The 25930-nt window shown below is 45.8% G+C and overlaps 1 protein-coding gene across 1 annotated transcript in view; it reads right to left on the minus strand.

Moving 5' to 3' along the window:
- TNPO1 (transportin 1) overlaps positions 1–25930 on the minus strand; it is a 158285-nt gene that overhangs the window by 118761 nt on the left and 13594 nt on the right. Inside the window, exon 2 of the mRNA XM_050943752.1 lies at positions 9694–9807. Coding sequence (XP_050799709.1) covers positions 9694–9807 — 114 coding nt within the window. The remainder of the gene's footprint in view (positions 1–9693; positions 9808–25930) is intronic.

Raw genomic sequence — 25930 nt, forward strand, 5'->3', positions numbered from 1 at the left:
GATAAATTGGAGAGGGCTCAGAGAAGAGTCACTAGAGTGATTAAAGGATTAGAAAACATGTCTTACAGTAAGAGATTCAAAGAGCTCAATCTATTTAGCTTATCAAAGAGAGGGTTACAGGGTGACGATCACAGTCTTATAAGTACATATATATAGGGAACAAATATTTAATAATGGGCTCTGAAATATAACAGAAAAAAGATATAACATGATCCAATGTCTGGAAGCTGAAACTAGACAAATTCAGACTGAAAAAGCAGCATAATTATTTTTTTAAGTGAGAGTAATTAACCATTGGAACAACTTATCACAGGTTGCAACAGAGGCTCTATCACTGACAATTTCTAAATCAAGGTTGCATATTTTTCTAAAAGATATTGTTTAGGAATTACTTTGTGTGTGACCTCCTGTATAGAACTTCCCCAGTGAAATAGCTAGCACAGCTCGTAATGTAGAGGGTAAAAAATTTGAAATCAGTTTCCAGCAGTTTTAATATTGAAGCACAATATTTGTATGCAGCTTGAAAATGGAGGTCTTAATTAACTTCTAAGCATCCAGATAGAGTCCTTTGTACTATTCGTGGTTAAGTATGAACAGCATCAACTTTAAGCAAGTCATTGAACTGCCATTCAGCAACACATTAAAGCATGTCTAACATTTTTCACTTTTTACTGAAAAATAATACTGCATTTCACATTAAAACTACTGAAACTGACTTAGTATGGTCTCTGAAGCCTAAAAGTATGATCTTCAAGACTTCAACAAGACCACTCTCTTGCTTAATACTAGGCATATGCTTAAGCAGCTTCCTAAACTGCAGCTTAATTGAGCACTAAGGGTTGAAAAAATTTTTTAAGCATGAATGGCTGAGGCATTGTAGCATTTTTTGGGGGGAGGGGGGGTTACTTAAGATGGTAAATATTTAATACAAGACACACATTTAATTATTATTATTAATTTAATACACACGGGAAGGATTATACTGTATTAAATATTTACCACCTATTTACCATCTTATATGGTATACCATCACATATATAGATATAAAAAAATATAAAACTCCTGGGGAAAATCTGCACCACTGCAATGCAGAAAAAATACCCTCTCCCCCGCAGATTCCCTTCACTTCCTTGCAGAAAATGGTTTCTGTGGGGAAGCAAAGAGAAGCTGTACCAGTGCTCACTAACCCCTCCTGTCAGCAGCAACTCAGATGATTGGACAGCCAGGGGAGGAATAAATCACTTGGGAGAGGGAGGTCTGGGCATCCCCTGTGGCACCCAAGGACCTTAGTCCCAGCTGGGAGGGGCAAGGGGGGAAGAAGCCATGACTGGGTCAGATCAACCCCCAGAAACTTCCCCTGGCTGCAGGAAGCTCTGTACCTGGGAGGGGGGAAAACGAGGGTCAGGGGCTTGGTAGGAGGGAGCGGCGGGGGGGGGGGGGAGAGAATGAGGCTTAGCTGGGGATGGGGGGTTGGGTACAGGGGGGTCTGGGTTGTGTGGACAGGGGAAACAGTTCCCTGTACAGTGACCCCTCCCCTCAGCCATGCATCTGGAAACCTCTCCGCATCAGGAGCCCCCTGCATCCAGAACCCACCCCCCCAGAGCCCCTTGAACTCTCCCCTTTATCAGAAGCCCCACTCCCTGAGCCCCTGCACTGAGCCCTAACCACACTGAGTCCTAGCCACCTTCACCTGGACTGCCGTGCAGAGTCCCATTCGCCCTGAACCAAGTCCCTGTGCATCCAGATGCCCCTCCACTGAGCTTCCCGCACTCAGCTTGTGCCACACGGAACACTGTTACTCTTGAGGGAATTCTTTACCAAAAAATTCAACATTTTAAAATTCTGCATATTTTTTGTCAGAATTACACAATATAATCACACCATTTTCAATTATTTTGGTAACATTTCAAAACATTTGTCAGCAAAATAATTGAAAATGGTGTGATTATATTGTGTAATTTTGACAAAAAATATGCAGAATTTTAAAATATTGTGCGCAGAAATTTTAATTTAGTGCAGACACACACATTACCAAAAATACCATAGAGGAGCTATAGGGTGTACTACGGTGTTCATTAATGAGTCATTCTAACGTACTGCAAAGGCCTACAGTTTTTCTAGGATTTGTCATTTCCAGTTATTCAAAATATGCAAGTATTTCACTGCTGCTTGACTAGCAACAGTGATTTGGCATGTTGCTAAATCCTTTTATTTCCACACCCTGATTAACTCACCAACAGTACTTAAATATCTGAAGCTGCAAGTCTGCAACATTATCATGCTGTTAAGTCCTATATTTAAATTATATTAGAAAACCAATTACACAAGAAGATTTCTAAATGATCATGATTATCTGCCCAACAGGCAACTGTTACCTGACAGTAGTTATTCAGTTTCTGAATATGACAGAGTTTCAAATAAGAAATGACCAAAATTATCTATAAATAGTTCTAATTTGTATCAGATAATGACTCCATTCAAAAATAAAAGCTTTACAAGATTGGGCTACCAACAGCCTTATTTCTCCCTTGCTGTGAAATAGAGTATGAACTATGCTGGAAAAGCCTCTTGCATGGAAAAACAGGGTTGGAGTAACAGAATTAATATGGCATGTGCTACACATCTGTGGGAGATGGTGAACAAGAGCCAAATAACTGTAGTCAAGACTAGCTTGACATAGGCTTTGACTACACTGGCACTTTCATTGTTAAAACTTTTGTGGCTCAGGGGTGTGAAAAAATAAAACTTCTTGTTGTGGGTGGGTGTGTTTTTTCACACCCCTGAGCCACAAAAGTTTTAACAATGAAAAGCTCCAATGTGGACAACACTTTTGTTGCCAGGAGCTGTGCTGCCGGCCACAAAGCTACCATCCCTGCTTGGAGGTGGTTTTATTTTGTCCCCAGGCAAGCTATCTTGGAGATAAAGAACCGCTACACAGCACACCTTACAACACAGTGTAAGCATAGACTAAGACAAGGGTAGGCAACCTTTCAGCAGTGGTGTGCTGAGTCTTCATGTATACACTCTAATTTAAGGCTTCACGTGCCGGTTACACATTTTAACGTTTTTCAGAAGGTCTCTCTATAAAAGTCTATAATATATAACCAAACTACTGTTACATGTAAAGTAAACAAGGTTTTCAAAATGTTTCAGAAGCTTTATTTAAAATTAAATTAAAACGCAGATCTTGTTAGTTTAGTGTGATCCTTGTCCTTGCTTTTTCTTGCTGAGTTTTCCAATGTCTGGTGGCACATATTTAGATACTTTAAGCTGCACACAGGCTTCTGAGTTATAAGTTGATGACTGGCTGGCAAGAGGTCAGCGGCTGGAACCTCAGATCAGCAGCTGAGGTGAGCGGAGCTGGCGGCTGGCAGGGCCGGAAGCCTGGGCCCTGTCTAGCAAGGGGCTTGCGCTGGAAGCAAGGTGAATGAGGCTGCGGCAGGGACCCCAGCTGGTAAGGGGTCAGCAGATGGAACCCCAGAGCAGCAGTGGGCTGAGCGGGTCAGCCCACCCAGCTCTGGGGTTTCAGGGGTGGGCTGAGCGTCTCCGCCAGCCCTCCTCTGAGGTTTCAGCCGCCAGCTCCTGCCAGCCGGGGTCTCAGCCCACTGCCAGCCTGGGGTTCCTTCCCCCAGACCAGCAGGGGGTGCTGAGTGAGGCTGCAGCAGGGGGCATCCCGGCTGGCAAGGGGCCAGCAGCAGGAACCCCAGAGCTGCGCTGGGATGAGCTGCTCACCCTGCCGCAGCTCTGGGGTTTCGGCTGCCAGCTCCTGTCAGCTAGGCTCACAGCCCACCTGGGGTTCCTTCCCCCAGCCCAGCAGTGGGCGCTCAGTGGGACCCCGGCTGGCAAGGGGCCAGCAGCGGGAACCCCACAGCGGCAGCAGACTGAGCAGCTCAGCCCGCCCCATGGGCCAACCAAAATCGACTCATGCGTCACCTTTGGCACGCGTGCCATAGGTTGCTGACCCCTGGACTAAGATGTATGCTGAGATGCAGCCATTTTGAGACATTCCCCTTTTAAACCTACAGAAATAACCACCATAAAAATCAACTGGAGAAAACCTTGCTATTACCTCTGCATTGTTCCCCCTCCCCCCGCAAAAAAAAAAAATAAACGAAAAATATAGTGCAAGCACAGCAGGAAGGAGAACCAGAAGAGATGTTCTAAGTGGAAACCCCAAAACAACACTGAAGCTACTGGCCTAGGATCCACAGGATTTTCCAGCTCTAACAGCTTCTTCCTCATTCACTGTTTGAGACTGTTGCCAACTTCACATTTGAGGGTTTGTCTGGTGACTTCCCGCCAAGATGCAGCTGTTTAAACACTCAAAGAGACAAAAATGTCACTGAACAAAATTTCCAGAGAATTTTTTATATATACACACACAGGCAAATACAGTCACAAAATCATTCACAAGCAGCTCAATAGTGTTAATAAATCCATTCCATGCTCTCTTCTCACTACATTCTGTTGCACACCAGAAGCAGAAGCAACTACACCAGTACACTGTCATCATCAGGAGAGGACCCGCTGCTCATTAGGAAGGAAACTGCAGCCCTCTGCTCATTGGGAAGGGTGCTCTGTACAGGGCAGCCAGGTTGGCTGGGGTTGGTTAACTTCAGCTGAGCCTCCCTTTCTTGCCAGCCTGGATTTGAGTCAACAGGTTAGTGAAAGAGAATGCCCAGAGCCAGGGGAAAGAGGGCATTCACCTGACCTGAGCTCAGTGCTGCAGGGAGCCAAGAAAGTAAGATTTAATCTAAAATAAAAATAAAAATAAAATGAATAAATCAGCTAGCCAGGCCTCATACCCCCCCACTTCCAGGGTTTCATTTCTCAAAACAGCTGGGCAGCTAACCCCTATGACAAACCAGGAGAAGGTGTAAAGAGGAAGCAAAATCAAGCTAGCGCCACCTCTGATCCTGTAGTAAGGGCTTCATCCCTGGAGAAACAGTGACCACTCCCCTGCACCACTGAAATACACAGTGCTGTCTCATCCCACCCCATCTTCCATCAGTTCAGCTCTCTCGCTGGCTAACCTGGCTCCCTTGCCCAGCCCACTTCATTAGGGTATACTAGCTATTGCAGAGCAGCAAGAAAGAACACATTTGGGTAAAAACAAGCCCTGGCTAATACGCTGCTCTCTCCAAAGTGCATCTGGCTTTAGCAAAGTACTTAATTAGCCTCCACAAACTTCTTTTCCTTGCCTGCAGATTATAGTGATCTCAGCCCAAGAAGCCCTGGAATGTGATTCCTTCCAAGGACATGTTCAATAACAACATTGACTTGGTATGCAACAGAATGTAGTAAGAGGAGCATAGAATGGATTTTATTCACACTATTGAGCTGTTTGGGAATATTTTATGACTATACATATTGGTAACTTCTTCCTCTGAATGTCACTGTAATTGGCAGTGAAAGTCGTTAGATTTGTCACTAGTCACTGACACTTATTTTCTCACTAGGGAAACCAAAAAGTCACTAAATCTAGTGACAAAGTAGCTAAGTTGGCAGCACTGTCAGATTCTTGGGTCCTCCCACTCCCTTTAGGTTTTATTGCAGGTGTATATAATATGACCCTGCATCAAATAAGCCTTTCAAGCCTACAACTAACTTTGTATTTTAAAAGGCATTTTAACATTTAACATGACCTGTGTTTAATTTAGTTACATGCGTCTGAATGTCCAACACAAGAGCAACAAGGGCAATCAGCCCATATTAATAAGAAAACAAAAATCAATTTAAAGTGTCTTAAGTTTGTAGCAGCTGGCTCATGTCCCACTGGACCACATGATTAAGCATCATGCTGTGATAGGACAGCAATCTCAGTGACTTGCTGAAGCAGGCCCATAAATGTATCAAGTGGCATTTTTGTTATATAGCACTGTTCCACAAGTTATATTAAAAGAGGTTTTTTCAAAACTGCATCATATAATAAAAACAGTAAAAATCTGCCACTTACTAGGGCCTGTCATAAACAGATAGCTAAGGGTTAATGTCTCTTTCACCTGAAAAAAAAGTAACCTGAAGCATCTGACCAGAGGACCAATCAGGAAACCGTATTTTTTCAACTCTGGGTGGAGGGAAGTTGGTGTCTGAGTTCTTTGTCTTCTGTCTGCCTGAATCTCTCTCAGCTATGAGGAGGATTTTTCTATTTCCTGCTTTCTAATCTTCTGTTTCCCAGTTGTAAGTACCAAAGATCAGATAGGGGATTTTTATGTTCTTTTGTATTTACATGTCTATAGTTGCTGGAGTGCTTTAAATTGTATTCTTTTTGAATAAGGCTGTTTATTCATATTTCTTTTAAGAAATTGACCCTGTATTTGTCACCTTAATACAGAGAGACCATTTGTATGTATTTTTCTTTCTTTTTTATATAAAGCTTTCTTTGAAGACCTGTTGGAGTTTTTCTTTAGTGGGGAAACTCCAGGGAATTGAGTCTGTACTCACCAGGGAATTGGTGGGAGGAAGAAGTCAGGGGGGAAATCTGTGTGTGTTAGATTTACTAGTCTGACTTTGCATTCCCTCTGGGTGAAGAGGGAAGTGCTTTTTGTTCCAGGACTGGAATTAGAGAGGTGGACTCCCTCTGCTTAGATTCACAGAGGTTGCTTCTGTGTATCTCTCCAGGAGCACCTGGAGGGGGGAAGGGAAAAGAGTTATTTCCCTTTGTTGTGAGACTCAAGGGATTTGGGTCTTGGGGTCCCCAGGGAAGGTTTTTGTGGGGACCAGAGTGCCCCAAAACACTCTAATTTTTTGGGTGGTGGCAGCAGTACCAGGTCCAAGCTGGTAACTAAGCTTGGAGGTTTTCATGCTAACCCCCATATTTTGGACGCTAAGGTCCAAATCTGGGACTAGGTTACTGACAGGGCCAACACCAGCAGAGTACATATTTAAGGTACAGGTCTGTCGCATCTTACGCACATTTAACATGTGTGATTTCAGCTTTATGCAGTCGGCAAAAAACAAAAAGAGAAAAACAACAATTTTAATATTGTACCTGTAGCGTGGGCGATTTTGCCCACCACTACACTCAACGTAATTCTGACTTTACGCGATTTTTGCTTTACGTGCTGACTGCGGAAAGTAACCTCAGCGTAAGATGCGACAGACCTGTATGGCATATGCTGGAGTGTCACAGCACAGCAGACAGCTACTAATGTCATTTTAAGAAAACTGAATGAAAAGAAATGAAACCTAAATGGAAAAAATTAAAATAAGTTATACATTAGATATCTTTCATTTCCCTTCCTATTGGGAGCATTCAGCATATGAAAGTTCCCTTTGATTACATCCTTCATCAAACATCTAGAATGACAAAAAGTTACAAATATGGGATGCAGTCAAGTCGTCTTAAGACTGCATCAGTATCTTTGGTAGTTAAAATTACATTTACTTATCACTATCTATGCTATTTGCTTAGCATTTCTCAGCTTGATGAAATGACAAACTAGTTTCACTTTTGTTTAGTCAGCTTCTAATCATTTCATTTTTCAGGATGCCACTCACCAACACAACTGTTTAAGAACACTGCAACAGAAATTTAAGTTTATAGAAATATGCTATCAGACTTATTTGGGGGAGAGGGGTTTTTTTTTTTGTTTGTTTTTAAACTAATTTAGAAATTGAGACAAGTAGAACAAGATAGTATCCCTTTAATAATCTAAAAATACCTTATTAATCAAGGAGACAATTTAAAAACTACAATTTAAATCTATTGTTAACCAACATGATTACGGTAACTGAAAGACTAAAAATTCTCTATTTTAAATTTGGGGTTTACTTTATACTCAGAGTACTGTCAAATGCACAGTTTCCCATTTGTGTGTCGGTCTTTCACACAGCAAAAGGGGAGAAATGAAACATCTTAAATTGGAAAAATGCAGTTATAAATAAGGCTACAATTTTTTCATGGATGTCACGGAAGTCGGTTCCCTTGCCACCCACGGCAGCCAGAAGTGGAGGGACCCCAAAGCTCCCAGCCGCCGTGGGGACCCCAGAGCTCAGAGTGGGCCCCAGAAGCCACAAGCAGTGTGGGGACCCTGCAGACAAGCTCCCCATTTTGTCACGGATATTTTTAGTAGAAGTTACCAACAGCTTCCGTGAATTTCTCTTTATTGCCCGTGACCTGTCTGTGACTTTTACTAAAAATATCCGTGACAAAATCTTGGCCTTATTTATAAAAATCACATGAGTTCAAAAAGGGAGACAGAACCTGAAATAAACTACATTTAACTTATAAATAAAATTAGAAGTATTCTTAATCTGACCATAAAGCCTTGAAGAAACCAGTTCTTTGGAGGTGGGGAGAAAGAGTGCAGAAAGTGGAAGTTAAATCTGATAGCTTGAAAGTATCAAGAATATCAACTATGTCTACCTGTTTTTTTCCTGAAGGACCTCCTAGATGTTTTAGTATTTGTATCTTCACGAAAGGAGAAGGGGATGATGAATCTCTAACAAAAACATTTTCCTGCCCAAAGTTTAGCTAGTCTGACTAGTCACTCCATCATCATTGGAGACTTTCAGAGTGCACAAAATCAGAACTGCTAATATAAAAATAGAAGCAGGGCAAAAAGAATCCAAGAAACAAAAATTCATTTTCCCTTGACAGGTTACCTTCCATGGTGTAGTCATATAACAATTCACTCTTTCAAAAATCTTCCTTGCAAGCAGTACTGTTTTCACAGTGGAAAAACTGAACTTTCATCTATAGATTGAAGAGGCCAATGGAAATACACTTGCCAGCTACTACCACCACCAGATTATGCTTGTTCCATTCTCTATAAAAGCACTAGGACATGTAACAGGGCCCCTCTCACCCCATATCCACCACACATACACAAAATATAGAGGCACTCTGACAGAGCTGCTAATACCACATGTCCTGCTAAATGAGCGACCGGAGCCTCCTCCTACGGCTGACTCCCGAGAAAAAAGCAGACTAGAGACATCACAGAGTTTAGCCCCACCAGTCAGGGCTAAGGGAGGAGCAGCATTTCTCAACTAGGAAACCTTATGTCCAGCCTGCCCCCAACCCTGTTGGCGGGATCCACCCAAGCCCTCTATGGAAAGAGGCCTGTGCACGGCCGTAGGGCGCGGGGAGCACTCCGGGAAGGCGAGCCCCGCGCTGCTGCAGCTGGGGGCTGGTAGAGGCCCAGCGTGGGGTAACCCGGGAAAGTGGCAGATACCAGAGCGGCATGGCCCGGCCCAGGCTTTAAAAAGAAAAGCGCCACTTAGCTCCCGGGTTGCAACAGGTGCTCGGGCCGGAGGCCAGGAGTAGGAGGCGGGTAACATTACCGCCCACGGGTTCCCTCGGCGGTTCAAACCCCGCGCCACGGCCGCCCACCTCAGTACCTGGGCGGGGGTTGGGCCAACAGCGCCCCCGGGCCTCTCCAGCCGCTCGTAGCGCTGTGGCGGCTCCCTCCCCACTAAGCGGGGCCTGAAACCCGAAGAAGCCACCGCTCCCTCTCCCCTTCCTCGGGAACTTCGCCGCGCCCCTCACGCCCACGCCCCGGCTCCGCAAACCCGGGAAGCCCCTGTCCGTCCTCCCCTCCTCCTCGCCAGGGCTGAGGAGGACGCGGAGCCAGAACCCGTGGAAACAGCAGCCAGCGCTCAACTGCGCCTGACTGGCTCGGCCTCCGCGCGGCACGCAGCGACCCCGGCCCCGGCCCCAGCTCCGCGGTAGGCCCCGGCCAAGGATACTTGTTGCACCGCTCTCTGCGTGGTAGTGTCCGGGGACTGCGACTCCTTGAGCAGCTGCAGGATCTGCTGGAGCCCCTGCTCGTCGGGTTTCCACTCGTACTCCATCTTGGGTCGCTGCAAAACACAGACACAGGCGGCCGCGGTTACTAGCGCTACAGGCCTCAGCGGAGGGGAGGGGAGGCTGCGCCCGGAGCGCGGCCCGCTCTCGCCCCAGCACGCGCGCACGTACCGAGCGGCGGACCCGCGCGCGCTGCGGCCTCCCCCGATAGAGCTGTGGCAGACCAAGGCGAGCAGTACTGACCTGCTCCTAGCCCCAGCCACCGCCGCCTGCTGTGCGTGCGTGCGTGCGTGCGCTGAGCGGACTGAGTCACTCACACCGAATTTGCAGCCTGGTTCTAAGAGCGACGCGTCCTCCCGGGTCTTAGCGCCCGCCGTGCCACCGCCAGTCCACCCGGCCGGCTCAGCCCTTCTGCCTCCGCCGGCGGCACCAGCCACCGCAGCCGCTTGCCTCAAGCTCCAGGTGCGTCACACACACTCAGCGTGAGAGGATCAATAAAACAATCGATTTAAACCCCATGATCTATCAGGCATTAATGGATCCACATCAGCGCAATGTCCAGCAGCAGGGGCAGGGGCATGGCCACTCATGCCACACAGTCAGCGACCGGCGAGGGCAGCACCCCTCTCTCCTCCAGAGAGTGACGGACGGTCACTCAGCGCTTTCCCCAGCAACCACCTCAGCAGCACCCTCATACACATTCCACCCCATAGAGCCCAGAGGGTGATAGCAACACTCCCAAAACCTGAGACAGCAACAGTAGCAATAGCCCCACAGACCTGAAAACACCGCAGTTATGCAGGAGAGTATATTCTGAACAGTGGCAGCAGGGACTAAGCCCCTATCCATCAAGGGATGTGATCCTTTAGGTGGGAAGTCGCTTAAGCAAGCCAATGAGAGATGGGGGAGTTCTAACCAGCAGCCCCTCTCAGAGGTAGGTGTATATTGCTGCTCAGTGATCCACAAATGGAGCCAGATGGCCTAGGGACCTAAGGCTTTTCACATAAGAATAAGTTAGGCATCCCACACTACCCAAACAGCCAGAGGAGGAACAGGTGATAGTGGTATCCACTTTATAACTTTTAGCCCATTGATTAGAGCATTCATCTGGGATGTGGAAGATCCAGGTTCAATTCCTCCCTCAGGCAACATGGGGGGGGAGGATTTGAACAAAGCAAGGTCTAACTCCGACCACTGAGCTATTGGGTTTTTCTGATGGGGAGAGGGTTCCCTCCATCTCTCCTGTTGAAGTTTCCACTGTAACTAGAAAATGACATTCATCTGATGAAGTGGGTATTCACCCACAAAAGCTTATGCTCCAATATGTCTGTTAGTCTATAAGGTGCCACAGGACTCTTTGTCGCTTTTTACGGATCCAGACTAACATGGCTACCCCTTTGATACTAGAAAATGAAAGAGTCATTGGAGCAGAGGAATTAGTCCTAGGTCTCCCTCCTCCCAAATAGATGCTTTAACCACTGGACTGTAGAATCATTCTTGCTCTCCGGCCCACTGACTTCCATTATTGATGCAATCTTCAATTTTAGCAGCCTTTCACAAGCAAACAAATTATTCCTCTCCCCCCTCCAGAAACTCCTCTTCTAATTTTATTTCCACAAAATTGAGCCATAATAAGATATTTTAGTGTACTACATCACTGAAATGGGAAACCTTCAGTTCAGTTCTAGTCAGTTTTAGTTTACTTCTAGTCAGCTAAACTTTTCCCCCCAGAGCACAGGAACACTTATTTGTAATATATATTTTAGTAATCAGGTGTCAAACACCTAGCCCACAGGCAAGATCTAGCCCATTTTATGTATTTATGTAGCCCATTCAAATTCTGAAGACTCATAGGCTATGACTACACTAGCACTTTTGTTGCTCGGGGTGTGAAAGAAACACATGCTGAATGACATAAGTTACACCGAAAGAAGTGGCAGTGTGGAAAGCACTGTTAGATGGAGACACTCTTGTTGGGGGCAGTTTAATTATGTCAGTGGGAAAGCTCTCTCCTGTCACTATAGAGCGGCTACATGGGAGATCTTACAGGAGCACAGGCATAAGCTCTCTAGCGTAGACAGAGCCTAAAACACTGGTTCTCAACTTGCGGCCAACAGGCCACTTGTGGCGCAATCTGCACAAAGCTGCAGCCCATGAGACATCCTCAGGGCCATATATGTAGTATTGGATGCGGCCACATAACACATTGTGGGCCACATATGCAGCCCACAATGGTAAATAGGTTGAGAACCACTGGCCTAAGGGTTGGTCTTCACTACTGGGGAAATCAATGCTGCTGCAATTGATACAGCGGGTGTCGATTTAGTGGGTCTAGTGAAGACCCGCTAAATCGACAGCAGCGCGCTCTCCAATCAACTCCAGTAGTCCAGCTCCCCGAGAAGGGTAAGGTAAGTCAACCTGAGAGTGTCTCCCATCAATGCAGCACAGTGAAGACGTCGGGGTAAGTCGACCTAAGCTTTGTAACTTAAGTAGCGTAACTTACGTCAACTTAACCCAGCAGTGAAGACAAGCCCTAAGTGTATGTCTTCTCTACAGGAACTATATTGGCATAGTTGCAGTGCTGCAGCATGCTAACATAACCCCGTAAAATAGATACAGCCTACGCTGGTGAGAGGGGATTTTCGATTGCTGTAGGAACACCACCTCCCCAAGTAATAGTAGCAAGACCAGAAACATAGATCAGCATAGTTATGTCAGGGTGGTGAAGTTTTCACATCCCTGAGTGATGTAGCTACGTTGACCTAAATTTTAAGTGTCAGTCAAGCATGATCTTTCGTTTAAAAAAAAATGTTTGAGGCCTTAACTACTCCTGGGGGAATTCTGTGCCACTATGTGTGTGCAGAATTCATGTCCCCCCACAGATTTCTTTGCTTCCTTGCACAAAAATGACTTTCTGATGAAGAAGCAAAGGGAGGCAGGAGCAGTCATGTGCCCCTCTCGAGCAAAGCGGGCACCTTTTTTTGAACACCTGGAGCAGCCAGTGGAGAGGTAAATCACTGCAGAGCTGGGGACATCCAGGCTGGTGGCTCCTACTCCGCGCCAGGCCCAGCTGCTAGTCCCAGCTGTGCAGTGAAGAATGGGACTCCCCCTTCCCCAACAAGGTGAGGCTGGGGCTGGTCAGACCCATCCCCAAAAACCTTCCCAGCTGCAGGAAACTCCGCAACCCCACCGCTCCCTGCATCCTAATAACCCTGTCCGCCCAACCCCTGTGCATCTCAACCCCCCATACTCGGAACCCTCCACTGAGCTTCACTCTCCCCACATCCAGAACCCCCTCCAAAGCCTCCTGCATCTGCACCCCCAACCTTGCTGCCCACCCCCTGCATCCGGCAGCACCCAGACCCACCTGCTGAGCCTCACACCCCACCTGAACCCCCACACCCAGAGCCCCCCACACCTGAACCCCCACCCAGGCTAGCCTCACCTCCTGTACCCAGACCCCCCTGCTAAGCCCCACCTTGCATCCAGACCCCTCCCCTGCACCCAGACCAGTCCCCACTGAGCCCCCCATACTCAGACCCCCACTCTGACAAGCCCCACCCATCCCACACCTGGACTATCCCTATAAGCCCCCTGCAACCAGAACCCCACCCCACTGAACCCCAATCAGCTGCACCTGGGCCCCACCCCACCAAGCCCCACTCCTTCAGCACCTGGACCACTCTGCTGAGCCCCGTCTCCTCACACTCAGACTCTGCCCTGCTGAGCCCCAACCACCTTCACTGGGACCCCCCCCCCGGGCAAAGTCCCATTGCCCCTACACCCGGAACCCCCCGAATCACAGGCGCCGACTTTCCAATGTGCCAGGGAGTGCTCAACCCCTGGCTCTGCCTCAGGCCCTGCCACCACTCCACCCCTTCCCCCCAAGGTGCCACCCATGCCCTGCCTCTTCTCCACCTTCCCCGAGCACACCCTGCCCTCACTCCTCCTCCCCAGAGCCTCCTGCACACCATGAAAGACCTGACAGGCGCAGGGAGGAAGGAGGCGCTGATCAGCGAGGTGGGAGGTGCTGTGGGGAAGGTGGAAGCTGATGGGGGGGCTACAGAGGAGCACCCACGGAGTCAGCGCCTATGCCCCCAATGAGCCCTTGTGCATCCAGATCCCCCCCCAATCTGGTCCCCCACTGAGCCACCCACACCCAGATTGCCCCACCCAGAACCCTCTCACCCCACACCAAGCCCCTCCACACTTGGATCCTGCTGGGCTGAGCCTGCCTGCTCATGCCTGGTGCAGATGGACAAGGCCCCGGGGTATTTCCGGGGCAGGCCCAGCCCTTGTGCTGTGTCAGGGTTGGGTGCAGCTTCATGTGTCCAGGGAGAGCTGCAGGGTGATCTCCCACTTCCATACAGCTAGTGGCCTGTGCTCCCCACTGCCATGTTGGAACTTCCAAATTTATTAACAATTAAAATTTACAGAATTTTAATATTTATTTTTTTGGCACAGAATTCCCTGAGGAGTACTTAATGACAGTCATCCAAAGGAGAACTGAGTGTTAATGATTCAGAGTGGTCTTCCTGAAACAACAGGTAGCCTAGCACAAAGGCAATGAGTGGTGTGAATGACCCCAACCCCTTTTAATGACACTGAACTGTTAATTTTAAATCTTAACTATGAGATTTCATGCCTTCGTTAACTATTTCACAATTGATAATTGTATAATATGAAGTGGTGAGAGTGAAACCCACAAGAGGGGATGAGAACTAGGACTTGATGCACGGGAGGAAATGCAGATGAAGAGAGGAGAGAAACTGAAGAGGATGGAGATGGACAAGAAACATAGGACAGAAATAGCACTAGTGCTAAAAATGAGAATATTTTCCCACTGAGTGATACAGAATGCGACTTAAATGACCATCTGTGAACAAAATCACAAAAAAATAGATGGCACTGTCATAGCCAAAGTTCTCAACATTGGGCTTAAGAGAAATGTTGAACACATGCTGAGTATCCTGAAGCCTATTTCTATAGCCTTGAACAAAATGCAGGGAAATAGCTGTTTTGTTGCTGACACTGTTGAAATTTGGAAGGAACTGAGTGAGATCTTAAAAAGAGAAATATGCAATGACCGAGTTAAATTACAAAAATGAATGGGACAAGCACTATCTCCAGCTCATTTTCTTGCAAATATTCTCAATACTCGGTACCAGGGTCAAACCTTAACTGCTGAAGAAGAGGAGTTGCATGGCTATGACATGCACATCCACCAATCACCCCTCCATAATGTGAACTATAATAAACTTCAGAGCTAAGGGTGAACCATTCAAGAAATATATGTTTGCTGATGATGTTTTAAAGATGTTTAAAGTCACACCAGTGAACTGGTGGAAGTCACTTAAGCACTTGGATTCAGAGACTGTTGAAGTGATAATCTTGCTTTTAACAGCAGTAGCTTCTTCTGCTGATGTTGAAAGACTATTTTCTTCCTTTGGACTAATTCGTTCCAAATTGAGAAATCGTCTGGGACCTGAAAAAGCAGGAAAGCTTGTTTTTCTTTTCACCTTCATTTTCCTGTTTATTCATAATCTGGAAGACTACTGAGTTAGCTGCGGAAGCAAATATTTTAAGTTTCTCACGTTGACCTGGCTGACATAGTCTATTTAATTTTTGGTTTTTAAAAAAAATAAAATAAAAATCATTAACTATTTTAGTTAAACAATTTTAACAAAAACAAACCTGATTTTAAAAAACTTGAATGTTTAACTAAATTCAAAAATTCATATGCTTGTTTTGTTAAAATATGTTTGCTGTTGAAGAAAAAAATCCATAATACATAACATTGTTGTTTTAGTTAAATAAAACAATTTAAATGTCTGTCTGGTGATGTTCTCCTCCTAATACAGCATGGCAAGAAAATCCTCCAAATATTAATGATTAACCTGTTGAATTGGAGATAGTTCACCTCCCACTACTTCATAAATATCTGCTTCAATTACCTTTGATAAATGAAATAACCAAACAATCATTCATTTTCTGATATAGCTGTAAAACTAATCTGAAAAGTTTTCAAAATAAAGTACTTTAAAAATGTATAGTGTGTACCTTCTAAAAATGAAACCTACATCTATCTCTGAGTTGTGAAGAATACGTATTAAGGTTATAACAACCAACAAGAATGCACTTTTATGTAGAAATCCATGATTAAATCGAGTCTTCTTGACTAGTGATTTAAATCATGGTTTAAATCAAATCCATCCTGCCATATCCTACTTTTGATCTTGTTGCGGACCTCCCAGTGACATCAGTAGGAGTTCTGCTGAGGACCAAGGGTCCTAAATTTATAATTAAAATGGAAATCAGCCTTTTGAAAAATGGGTTTGACATCCCCAATCCAATAATGCTGAACAAACAACATTTACTGTTACCGCTATGAAAGGAGCTTTCCCGCATGATCTGAGGGTGTTAATGTTAGTGATAGTGAGCAAAAAAACAGAACAACTATGCCAGGATATTTAAATTAAAAGGGTAACAATTTATTATTGTTTTGAATGCAATAAAATGGTTATGTTTGGAGTCCTGTATACCAGTATACAGAGTACCACACCTTTACATTCATTATTATGTAAAAGGATGCCACTTTTTAGATCCAAGTGTCTCTAGGGCTCGAGAGGTATACTAGTGACCTACTGTAAAGAGGCTGATATGAATGTTAAAAGCATTTCCCCATATTATGAGGATATAGCTACAAGGAAGGAGAAGGAGAAGGAGTTGGGATTTCTGCCAGAGTGCTACACCTACACTTTGCTTTAGGATTCCCCTTAAAATATAAGCCTCAAGCCAGGAGGTGTTTGATAAATGTGCAGATTCCTGTACAACTCCAGCAAATGGGAGGAAGCTCACTTCTTTGCTGCTTCATGCATAATGGTGGAGTCTCCACTATTCTGATACCTAGACAGCTGCTGCAAATTAACAAGGGGGTAAATAATCTACCTCTCCCTACCTGCTTTGGGTTGAGGGGAAGTGCTAGAAGACTGTGCCTAATCTGTGACTAATTAGAGTACCCATTTTTATACTGTTCAGAACTTTCCCAGGTAGCAACACAAAGGGACATAATTGTTTGTTTCAGTACTGCCCACAGCTTTCTGAATAGCTGTAGTGAAATTGAACAGATTCTTGTTTATTTCATTCTTCTAGTAAAAGCTATAAGCAACAGAACAGGTGGGCACTGGAGCACTCATCAAATCAGAATCACAGATACTGCCTGTGGGATATGAAAATATGCATCCTGCAGGTCAAAAGCTAATCTTGAAACTGAAGGGAGAGGTTATTGGAAGCAAATGTTACCATCATGCACCTGTAATGGCATATATATTTGTTGTCTTCTCAGGTCTAGGATTGGATGAAGAACACTTTTTTCTTTAAGACAAAGAAACATCACAAGTAGATGCCTCTTTTCTGTACTCCCAGAGGTATCTCTTCTATGACTCATAATCAAAATGGAGAAGCCACTTCTTTTAATTGGCTTTGTGAGAAGGGCTCCTGAAGCAGGACAAGGAAAGAGTGTAGGTAGGGGCTAAGCAGTGAAACTGGATGGCATAGTTCTGCATATCTACTTCATCGCCCATCTGTCCATTGTTATAACAGACCAAATCTGATGGAAAGGGGCAAGGCAATATTCAAATTAGGTATCACCTATTGGGAGATTACAGTGTGGGTCTCAACCCTCATGTCAAAAATGCTGCCTGGAAGCAGATATGAACACACCTTTGGTCAAGAAAGGAAACAGTTTCTTCTGGAATATTTGGCTTCTTCCTAGGTTAGTATTCAGAAGATCTATTCTGGGAGCAGGTAGGCATCTTCTGCCTAGACTGCCCTTGATATTTAAAGGGCTTGCCATTCAGGGCTGATGTGTATATGGCCAAAGAGCATAGTGTAGTCCTGAAATCTCTGGAGGTAATTCAAGGTGTTGGTACATTCACTGAACAGTTATGTTCCCTCAAAGGGCAAGACCTCAGTAGTGTTTTGCACCTCTTCATGGATGCCTTAAGCTTGTGGTCATGAAGCTACAAGCAGCACATGGTCACAGCATTGGCCATTGATCTGGCTGCTGTGTCCAAGGTGTCCATGGTTGCTTGTAGTGACATTTTGGCTACTAGCTGGCCTTCCTTAATGATGTATTTCAGCTCCTTTATGGCAACTTATGGAAGTTCATATATGAAAAGAGACACCTGTCTCATGGGAGGTAATTATGTTTTGCAAGGAGAACCTGGTAACTAGTGGGTCACAGCTATAGTGATGCTGAGAAACAGGCCTTTCTCCCAAATAACTCCAGTTTCTTGGGGGGTCTTTAGATTTGGGAGTGCTCTTTGCCTGCTTAGATTATTTATGCACAGCAGAGACAGGTGTGCATAGTAGCCAAGGAACCCTAGATTGATGGGTGCACCTAGACTGATGGGTGCACATAACCTTGTTAAATCCCTTAAGGGGTACCCGGTAATGTTTCTCTATTCTGTTGGCCATAGGCAGTAGAGTACCTGGTGTCTGCCAAAGGATCTTAGCTGGATCTAGAATGCCATCACTGATAGGTAGGGCTTTCCGATCAGGAGCAAATGAGTGCAGGATATCAAACAGCTAGCGAACTTTTCCCTCTGACAGAGGTCTCAATATCAAGAGTCTCAGAAATTATGAAGAACACTCCTGAAATGTTTTGAAATCAGGCTTGAAGAAATGGCTTTGTCCAAGAAGGAAGATGATCAGTCCCTAGGAGGGAAAAAAATGTTGTTTCTGAGGTTCTGGGGCCTGCTCCTCCTCAGCCACTTGCTCATCTCTGTCAGCTGACAGGGGTCTAGGCAAAGATACAGTGAGAGACTCAGATCCCTCTTTCATGGAGTGGTAGGGATGAAATTAAATCCTGCAAGCCAGGAATGCATATCCCCAGGATGCCCAATAGGGCCATGATGACACATAGTACTGGTAAGACTGGTTCACCTGTGGTTGACCAGGCCATTGCACTGCCTGTGAAGGATATGTAGGAGCTCTAAAGAAAGAGCCTCTAGTCCTCTCCTGATCTGAGGGGAAATGGTTTTGTGCTGGATGTGGAAGATGAAGTGTGCCCCAGTGAAGGTGATGAATCGTAGATGTCATCAAGTGGTTGTGCCCAACGGTTCAGAAGTATGCACCAGTGCTGACTGTGAATGCCTCAGTATAGAGGATATCACCCCTCCTTATCAGAAGACAGGTACTGGTGCCAGAAGCAGGGTTGAGTTTTACCAGACTGTCGTTCTGGGACTTTTAGGGGGAGCCAGAACACTATTCTGGTACTATTACTTAAGACAGAAAGCCTGGGGGATGGAGGGAGAGTCACAGGCTGTATGGATTACACCTCCCTCCAAGGTAGTGCCCCTATCCCAGCCCAGAGCTCCCTACTGTGACACAGTCCGTGCTGGCTCAGGGCAGAACTGAGTTTGGTAGCATGTGGGCTGGGTGCCTATGACTTTCACCATCCTGAGCCAGGGGAAGGGTGCTCTATTTACTGCTGGGATGTTCCAGAGACTCAGCAAAAGATCTGTTCCACTGTTGGATCAGCTAGCACCAGTGGGGAGCCTGCAGGGTTGATGGAGCATGGAGTAACCTGTGGCAGGCAGTACCAAGAGACACAGAGTAGGTGGGGGGCAGAGTAAGTGTGGGATTCCCCAGATCCAGGGAAGCTACCCTAGTTTGCATAGCTATCAGTTATGAGTGATAGTACCAGAAGGGTGTCCCAGCATTTTATTTTAGGACTCAAGCACAGACCAGAGCCATGTCTGTCCCTATGTTTGGGCCTCTCTTGCCTTAGAGAAGAGGCTGCCTTAGAGAGGAGTACTGGCCTTCTCTGCAGGGGTAGCTGGTGCTAGGTTGGACTCTAGTGCTGAATCCTTGCCTGACGCTAATGATCTTTTGTTGACACTGATCGAGTAGATTGAGTACCCACTGGCAGAGGCACCCACAGAAGAGGACTTAGGTGTTCGATCCATTGTTGAAGACAGTCCTCTCTCTTTGGGGTCTGAAGTCATCCACATAGATTGTCCAAGAAGATAACGGTTCAGACAGGACTTCAGTGGACTTCTGTCCCTGGACTTCTGTGTCCTGGCAGAAAAAGATCTGCATGCTGAACACCGATCTGGGATGTGGCTCTTACCGAGGCAGAGTAACCAGCAGCTGTGTCTGTCGGTCAGAAGAATTAAACCATCACAGGATGGGCATGGTTTAAAGCCTGAAGGCTTTGAGTCCACTATTTAGTACAGAAAAAGGCACTGAGTGCCAAAGGAAAAAGTCACTTTTTTTTTAAACTGTTTCATTGGAAAAAATAAGAAATCAAGAACAACAGAGTAAAGGAAAGGAATTTATCCCTAAATAGCTAAGTCAAAGGATAAAAAATTCTAAGGGGTAGCAAGCAAACACTGCTAGTTCCATCTCGCTGCCATGAGCATAAGAGGGAACTGAAGAAGAGTTGCAGCACTTTGCTCTTTATGACCTCAAGTGAAGGGAAGGGCACAAGGATATGTACCAGCACAGGCATGGCCCCAACTGACACTGTTATTCAAAAGATTCAAATCTTGTGCACATGAGGCAGATGCACACCTAGAGCAGGATCCATAATGACATGCTTAAAGAAGAAATATGTTTCCTTCCAATCTGTATAATCAATATTTTGGATGCTGAATAATAGTACAACATGAAGTGATGCAAACATTTAATATAAAAACCAGGACAAAAACAGTATTATCCAAGTACAGAGGGCAGCATGAATAATATATAAAAGTGTACAGTGTAAAATAAAATATGTTCTCATGAGAAATTAAGAAATATTAAATATTCAATGAGAATATTTCCTGTTTTCAGTTTTTCTACTGAAAGGAATGACAAAATCTGAGTGCCTAATTTGACTGATGAGGAAAACAGCCCACCCTCAATGGTAATGATTATTTCAATTAACAGACATGCTGAATATCTAATAGAAAATGGACATTTTATGCGTATTTCCATCAAAAGCATTTCAAGCATTCTTCATCAACTTTTTCCCATTCCAATGATACTCTCACATTCTAATTGCTCAAGGAAGTGACATCTGAACATCAGAGTTAGGAGAAATCTAGCACAATTAAGTAACTTATTCAAGTTGTTACAATAAAAACAGCAAACAGGAGCTGCAAAAGCTAGGGAAAAATTACGACAGAGAGCTATGAAGATCTACCATAAGCTGGTTTGTTTATAAACCAACCCCCTCAAGACAGATAAGTAAAAATGGATTTTTTTATAACTCGTTCATAAGCCGACCCTATAATTCAGGAATCAGCAAACTTTGGCTCCCGGGCCATCAGGATAAGCTGCTAGTGGGCCATCCCCAGGCATGGAGATAAACCTAAGTAAACAGTGTCCCAGCGTGCCCGCTGCTTACCCTGACGGGCCAGGACAGCAACTGGTGGGGAAATTTTTGTGAGGGGAGAAGCTGAAAGTGACGGGAGTAACCCTGTGACCACCCCCCACAAGATCCCATCCCTAACCCGGGACCCCCACACTCTCCCCATCCCATCCCTTCCCACCTTATCTGGGGAGGATGCCTCTGGCCAGGCTGGAGCTGCTCTGGCAGGCTGGGCAGTGCGGCCGCAGCCTGCTCTGGTGGGCTGGGCCAGGCAGCACAGCCGCAGTGTGCTCCAGTGGGCCGAGCAGTGCGGCCACAGCCTGTTCTGGGGGGCAGGGCCGAGCGGCACAGCTATAGGCTGCCAGCCCCGGAACTACAGCTGCTTCAGAGACTGGGAGGAGAGCAGCATGGCCAGAAGCAGAGAGACTCTGGCCCCACCTCTTCCCTTTGGGCTCCACTGCCTCTCCTTGCTCCCTCTGTTGGGGGGGAAGCGCAGTGTCCCACCTCTCCCTCCTTATACCCATTCATAAGCCAACCCCCTTCTCTGGGCCTTCCCTTTTTTACTAAAAAAATTTGGTTTATGAACGAATATATACGGTATGTTAGTAGAATTGCATAGAATTTCCTCTGAAGATAACAGGCCCCAGAGACCACTGGATAATTCTAGTGGAATACATTTACATACAGTATTTGGTAAGACACAAATCTGTGTGGGAAGTAATAATCATTAAAAAAAAAATACCCTGTGATGTTAGAATTCCTATTGCAAAAAACAAACAAACAAAAAACATAAATGGATTTGAAGAAACTTGGGCATTGTCTGTGTTCTTTTTTTGCATCAGAAGAGCAACACCAACATAAGTGTACCAGTGAAAACTCTTATAGATGTGTTGCACCAGTGTAAAAAGTTATTTTTATTGTTACAATTTATCTTGGTCCAAGTCTTTTTTATACCAGTGTATCTATACTATTATTAACTACTATTATCCTTGTATTACTGTAGTGCCTAGAAGCCTCAGTCATGGACCAAGGCTCCATTATATTAGGATCTTGCACCAACACAATCAGATCCCTGTTTCTACACCAGTGCAAAAAAGCCCTAAAAACTCAGTGTGCTGACAAACTGGGAGCTGATGCAGCTTCAACTAAACTGGACAGAGCTCCCCAGTGCTACCCATCCAGTTAGCAATTATTTTAGTTTAAAGATAACATTTAATCACATATGAGTACACCTCTTACAAAATGAATCAGGGATTCTCAAATAGTGACCTATTAAGGGAATTCATTGTCATCCCTACTTTGAACTGTGAGTTTTCATTATTTTCTGTTAGACTCTTAAAGATTTTAATATAGTTTTTGTTGGGTTTATGAATATTATTCACCATACAAAGCATTCTATTGTGTATTTATTTTGTTCAGTTATGAATTAGTTCTTAGTCCAAACTCCAGAACTAAAAAGAGTGCCACGAAAAGTAACTAATAATGAAACAGACAGAAACTGAATATGCAGAGGATTGTAAAAAAGTAATTGTTTCCCTGTCCCCAAGACAAATGGAGCTCAATGAATGGATAAATAAGTGTTTGTAAATAAACAGAAATACTAATTTAATATAGTTGTTTTCACTATTTACATAATGAATGTTTAACAGTTTACTGCAAAGCCTATTTCAATGTCTGTCTGAAGTAGAGACAATGTGTAACTGTTGATAGTGGGGGGGCACTTGACTGCCCCATGCTTCACCTCTGCTGCCCACCCATAAGTCCTTTGCATGCTCCCCTACTTGTTACCTTCTCCCCCAACTTCCCTTGTTGCTGTCCCCTCCCTGCTTTGCTCCTTTGCTCCCCCAGCCCCGCTGCTCCTCCATAAACCCCTTGTAATAACCTTAGTCCCAGATCTGGACCTTGGCGTCCAAAATATGGGGGTTAGCATGAAAACCTCCAAGCTTAGCTACCAGCTTGGACCTGGTACTTGCTGCCACCACCCAAAAAATTAGAGTGTTTTGGGGCACTCTGGTCCCCCTGAAAAACCTTCCCTGGGGACCCCAAGACCCAAATCCCTTGAGTCTCACAACAAAGGGAAATAATCCTTTTTCCCTTCCCCCCTCCAGGTGCTCCTGGAGAGATACACAGACACAAGCTCTGTGAAACTACACAGAGTGATCCCCCTCTCTGTTCCCAATCCTGGAAACAAAAAGAACTTTCCTATTCCCCCAGAGGGAATGCAAAATCAGGCTAGCAAATCCAACCCACACACAGATCTCCCCTGATTTCTTCCTCCCACCAATTCCCTGTGAGTACAGACTCAATTTCCCTGAAGTAAAGAAAAACTCCAACAGGTCTTAAAAGAAAGCTTTATATAAAAAAGAGAGAAAAAATACAAATGGTCTCTCTGTATTATATGATACAACACAGGGTCAATTGCTTAAAAGAATATTGAATAAACAGCCTTATTCCAAAAGAATACAAATCAAAGCACTCCAGCACTTATATTCATGCAAATACCAAAGAAAAGAAAACCATAGAACTTACTATCTGATCTCTTTGTCCTTACACTTAGAAACAGAAGACTAGAAAGTAGAGCTACTTCTCCAAAGCTCAGAGAAAGCAGGCAGCCAGCAAAACAAAGACAAAGACACTCAATTCCCTCCACCCAAAGTTGAAAAAATCCGGTTTCCTGATTGGTCCTCTGGTCAGGTGCTTCAGGTGAAAGAGACATTAACCCTTAGCTATCTGTTTATGACACCCCTAGTGGGGCATGTCCTGCTTCCGGCACTGTGCAGAGAACCAGCCCCTGGCAGGAGCACTAAGCACATGTGCAGCTTGGCCAGCAGGCTCATTTCTTCCCTGCTGACTGTAGCTGGGCTGGCGCCCAGGAAAGCCCAAGACCCTTCCACAAAAGTAGCTGAGCTCCATAGGCACCGCCTCCATGGGTGCTCCAGGGCCGGAGCACCCACCAGCAGCCAAGCTCCCCTCTCCCTCCGGCCCTCCTCCTCTCCCCCCGAGCATGCCACATCCCCACTCCTACACCTACCTCCCAGCGTTTCCCACCCGGCCACTGCCAAACATGTGTTTGGTGGCATTAGCACACTCCCGGGGGGGGGGGGAGAAGAGCGGGAACATGGAACACTCAGGGGAGGAGGAGGGGCTAGGGTGGGGATTTCAGGAAGGAGTTGGAATAGGGGGCAGGAAGGAGGCAGAGTTGGGGTGTGGACTTTGGGGAAGAGATTGGAATGGGGATGGGGAAGGGGTGGGAAGAGGCAGGGCTGGGGTTGGGCCTCATGGAAGGGGTAGAGTCGGGGGAGCAGGGGCAGAGGTGGAGATCGAGCACCCACTGCAAAGTGGGAAGTCAGTGCCTATGCTGAGCTCTGCGTATGCCAAAGCCGCCTGGAGTCCGGTACAGCGCCAGATAGAGGAGCCTCTCCACCCCTCCGATAAGTGCTGGAGTTGGGGGAGAAGCAATTTCCAGCTTGTTCCTGCCCTGAACTCAGAGATTCCACAGAAGCCTCCCCAAGCAGGGGCTTAGAGCCCTCTTTGCCCCTCTGCCGTCCCGCTAGGCCCAGGCCCTAGGGCCCGTGGGGCTGCTCCATCCCCTAGGCTTTATGCCCGAGGCAGCAGCCACATATAGAAGGAGCCCTCTTCTGCTGAGCCACCTCTGGCCAGGCTCTGTGGCTGCTGAAGCCCCTGTACAGCCCTACACTCATGGCTATTTCAGGGAAGGTGGGGATGGATCTGCTGGTTCCCACCCCCAGCCCAGCTCCCCACTGCTAGACACCAGGAACAGCCCCGCCCCGCTTGCTACCATTGCCTGCTCCTATGGCTCTGCCCAGCCCAGCCCTAGTGTGCTGCCCAGCTGGATGGTCCCTCCCTGGAAAGCCCTGGGACTCAGCCGCTCCTGCTGAGTCCACTGGACTGCGATGGCTCCACCTTGCAAGCCCCCTATTGCTGGTGGATGCTTGCTTAATAGAAGGCAGAAATCAGGGGGAGAGGGGCAGACGTGACCCCACATGCCCACCCCACGCATAGCCTCTGCTTTGAAGTGTGTGACAGAGGCAGAGCTGTGATTATGATATGAGGAAATCTATCTTTTGCACCCACCAATGCGCATAAGCAAAGGGAAGAGCTGCATGTGTACCTTAAGGATCCAATACGCACTGTTTCAATGCACAAATGTGTACATTATATAAATTAGCAGGGTACAGGGATTTTATAATGAAGTGTGTTGTCAGCAGCAAGCTGGAATATGTTTTCTTCCAGGTATTGATAAAAATGTTAAATAGCATAAAGCCAAGAATTGATCCCTGCGGGGCCCCATTAGAAACATACCTGTTCAATGATGATTCACCATTTACAATTACAAATATGAGAGCAGTCTAAGCATTTATTTTTCACATATACTCCAAGTAGACTAACTGTGGTTAATATCAGATATAGATGTAGTGAACGGTGGAGGCACTAGTTAGCTCTGCATGGCCAAGGTGTGTTTGCAAGATCAGTGGATTACTTTGAGGTGTGAGATAAAGCTGTGATTGTGATATGAGGATCTATGTTTTGCACCCTCTCATCTGTGAGAAAAGGGAAGACGTGCATGTGTACCTTCCAGATGAATTATGCTTCACTCTATGAAAAATTGTTTAGGTTTTGTCAAGGCATAGAGCTTTTATTACAAAGGATACTGTCAGCAGTGAGGAGGAATATAAGAAGATTCTAATGCTTTAATCATGGTTAAGTGAAAGTGTAGGTTGAGACAGTATCCTGTGAGTAATGGAACATCTACATTTGAGCTAGGAGGTGTGATTCCAAGCTCTTGTAGACATACTGCA

This window comes from Gopherus flavomarginatus, chromosome 3 (assembly GCF_025201925.1).
Source record: "Gopherus flavomarginatus isolate rGopFla2 chromosome 3, rGopFla2.mat.asm, whole genome shotgun sequence".
Taxonomy (NCBI): domain Eukaryota; kingdom Metazoa; phylum Chordata; order Testudines; family Testudinidae; genus Gopherus; species Gopherus flavomarginatus.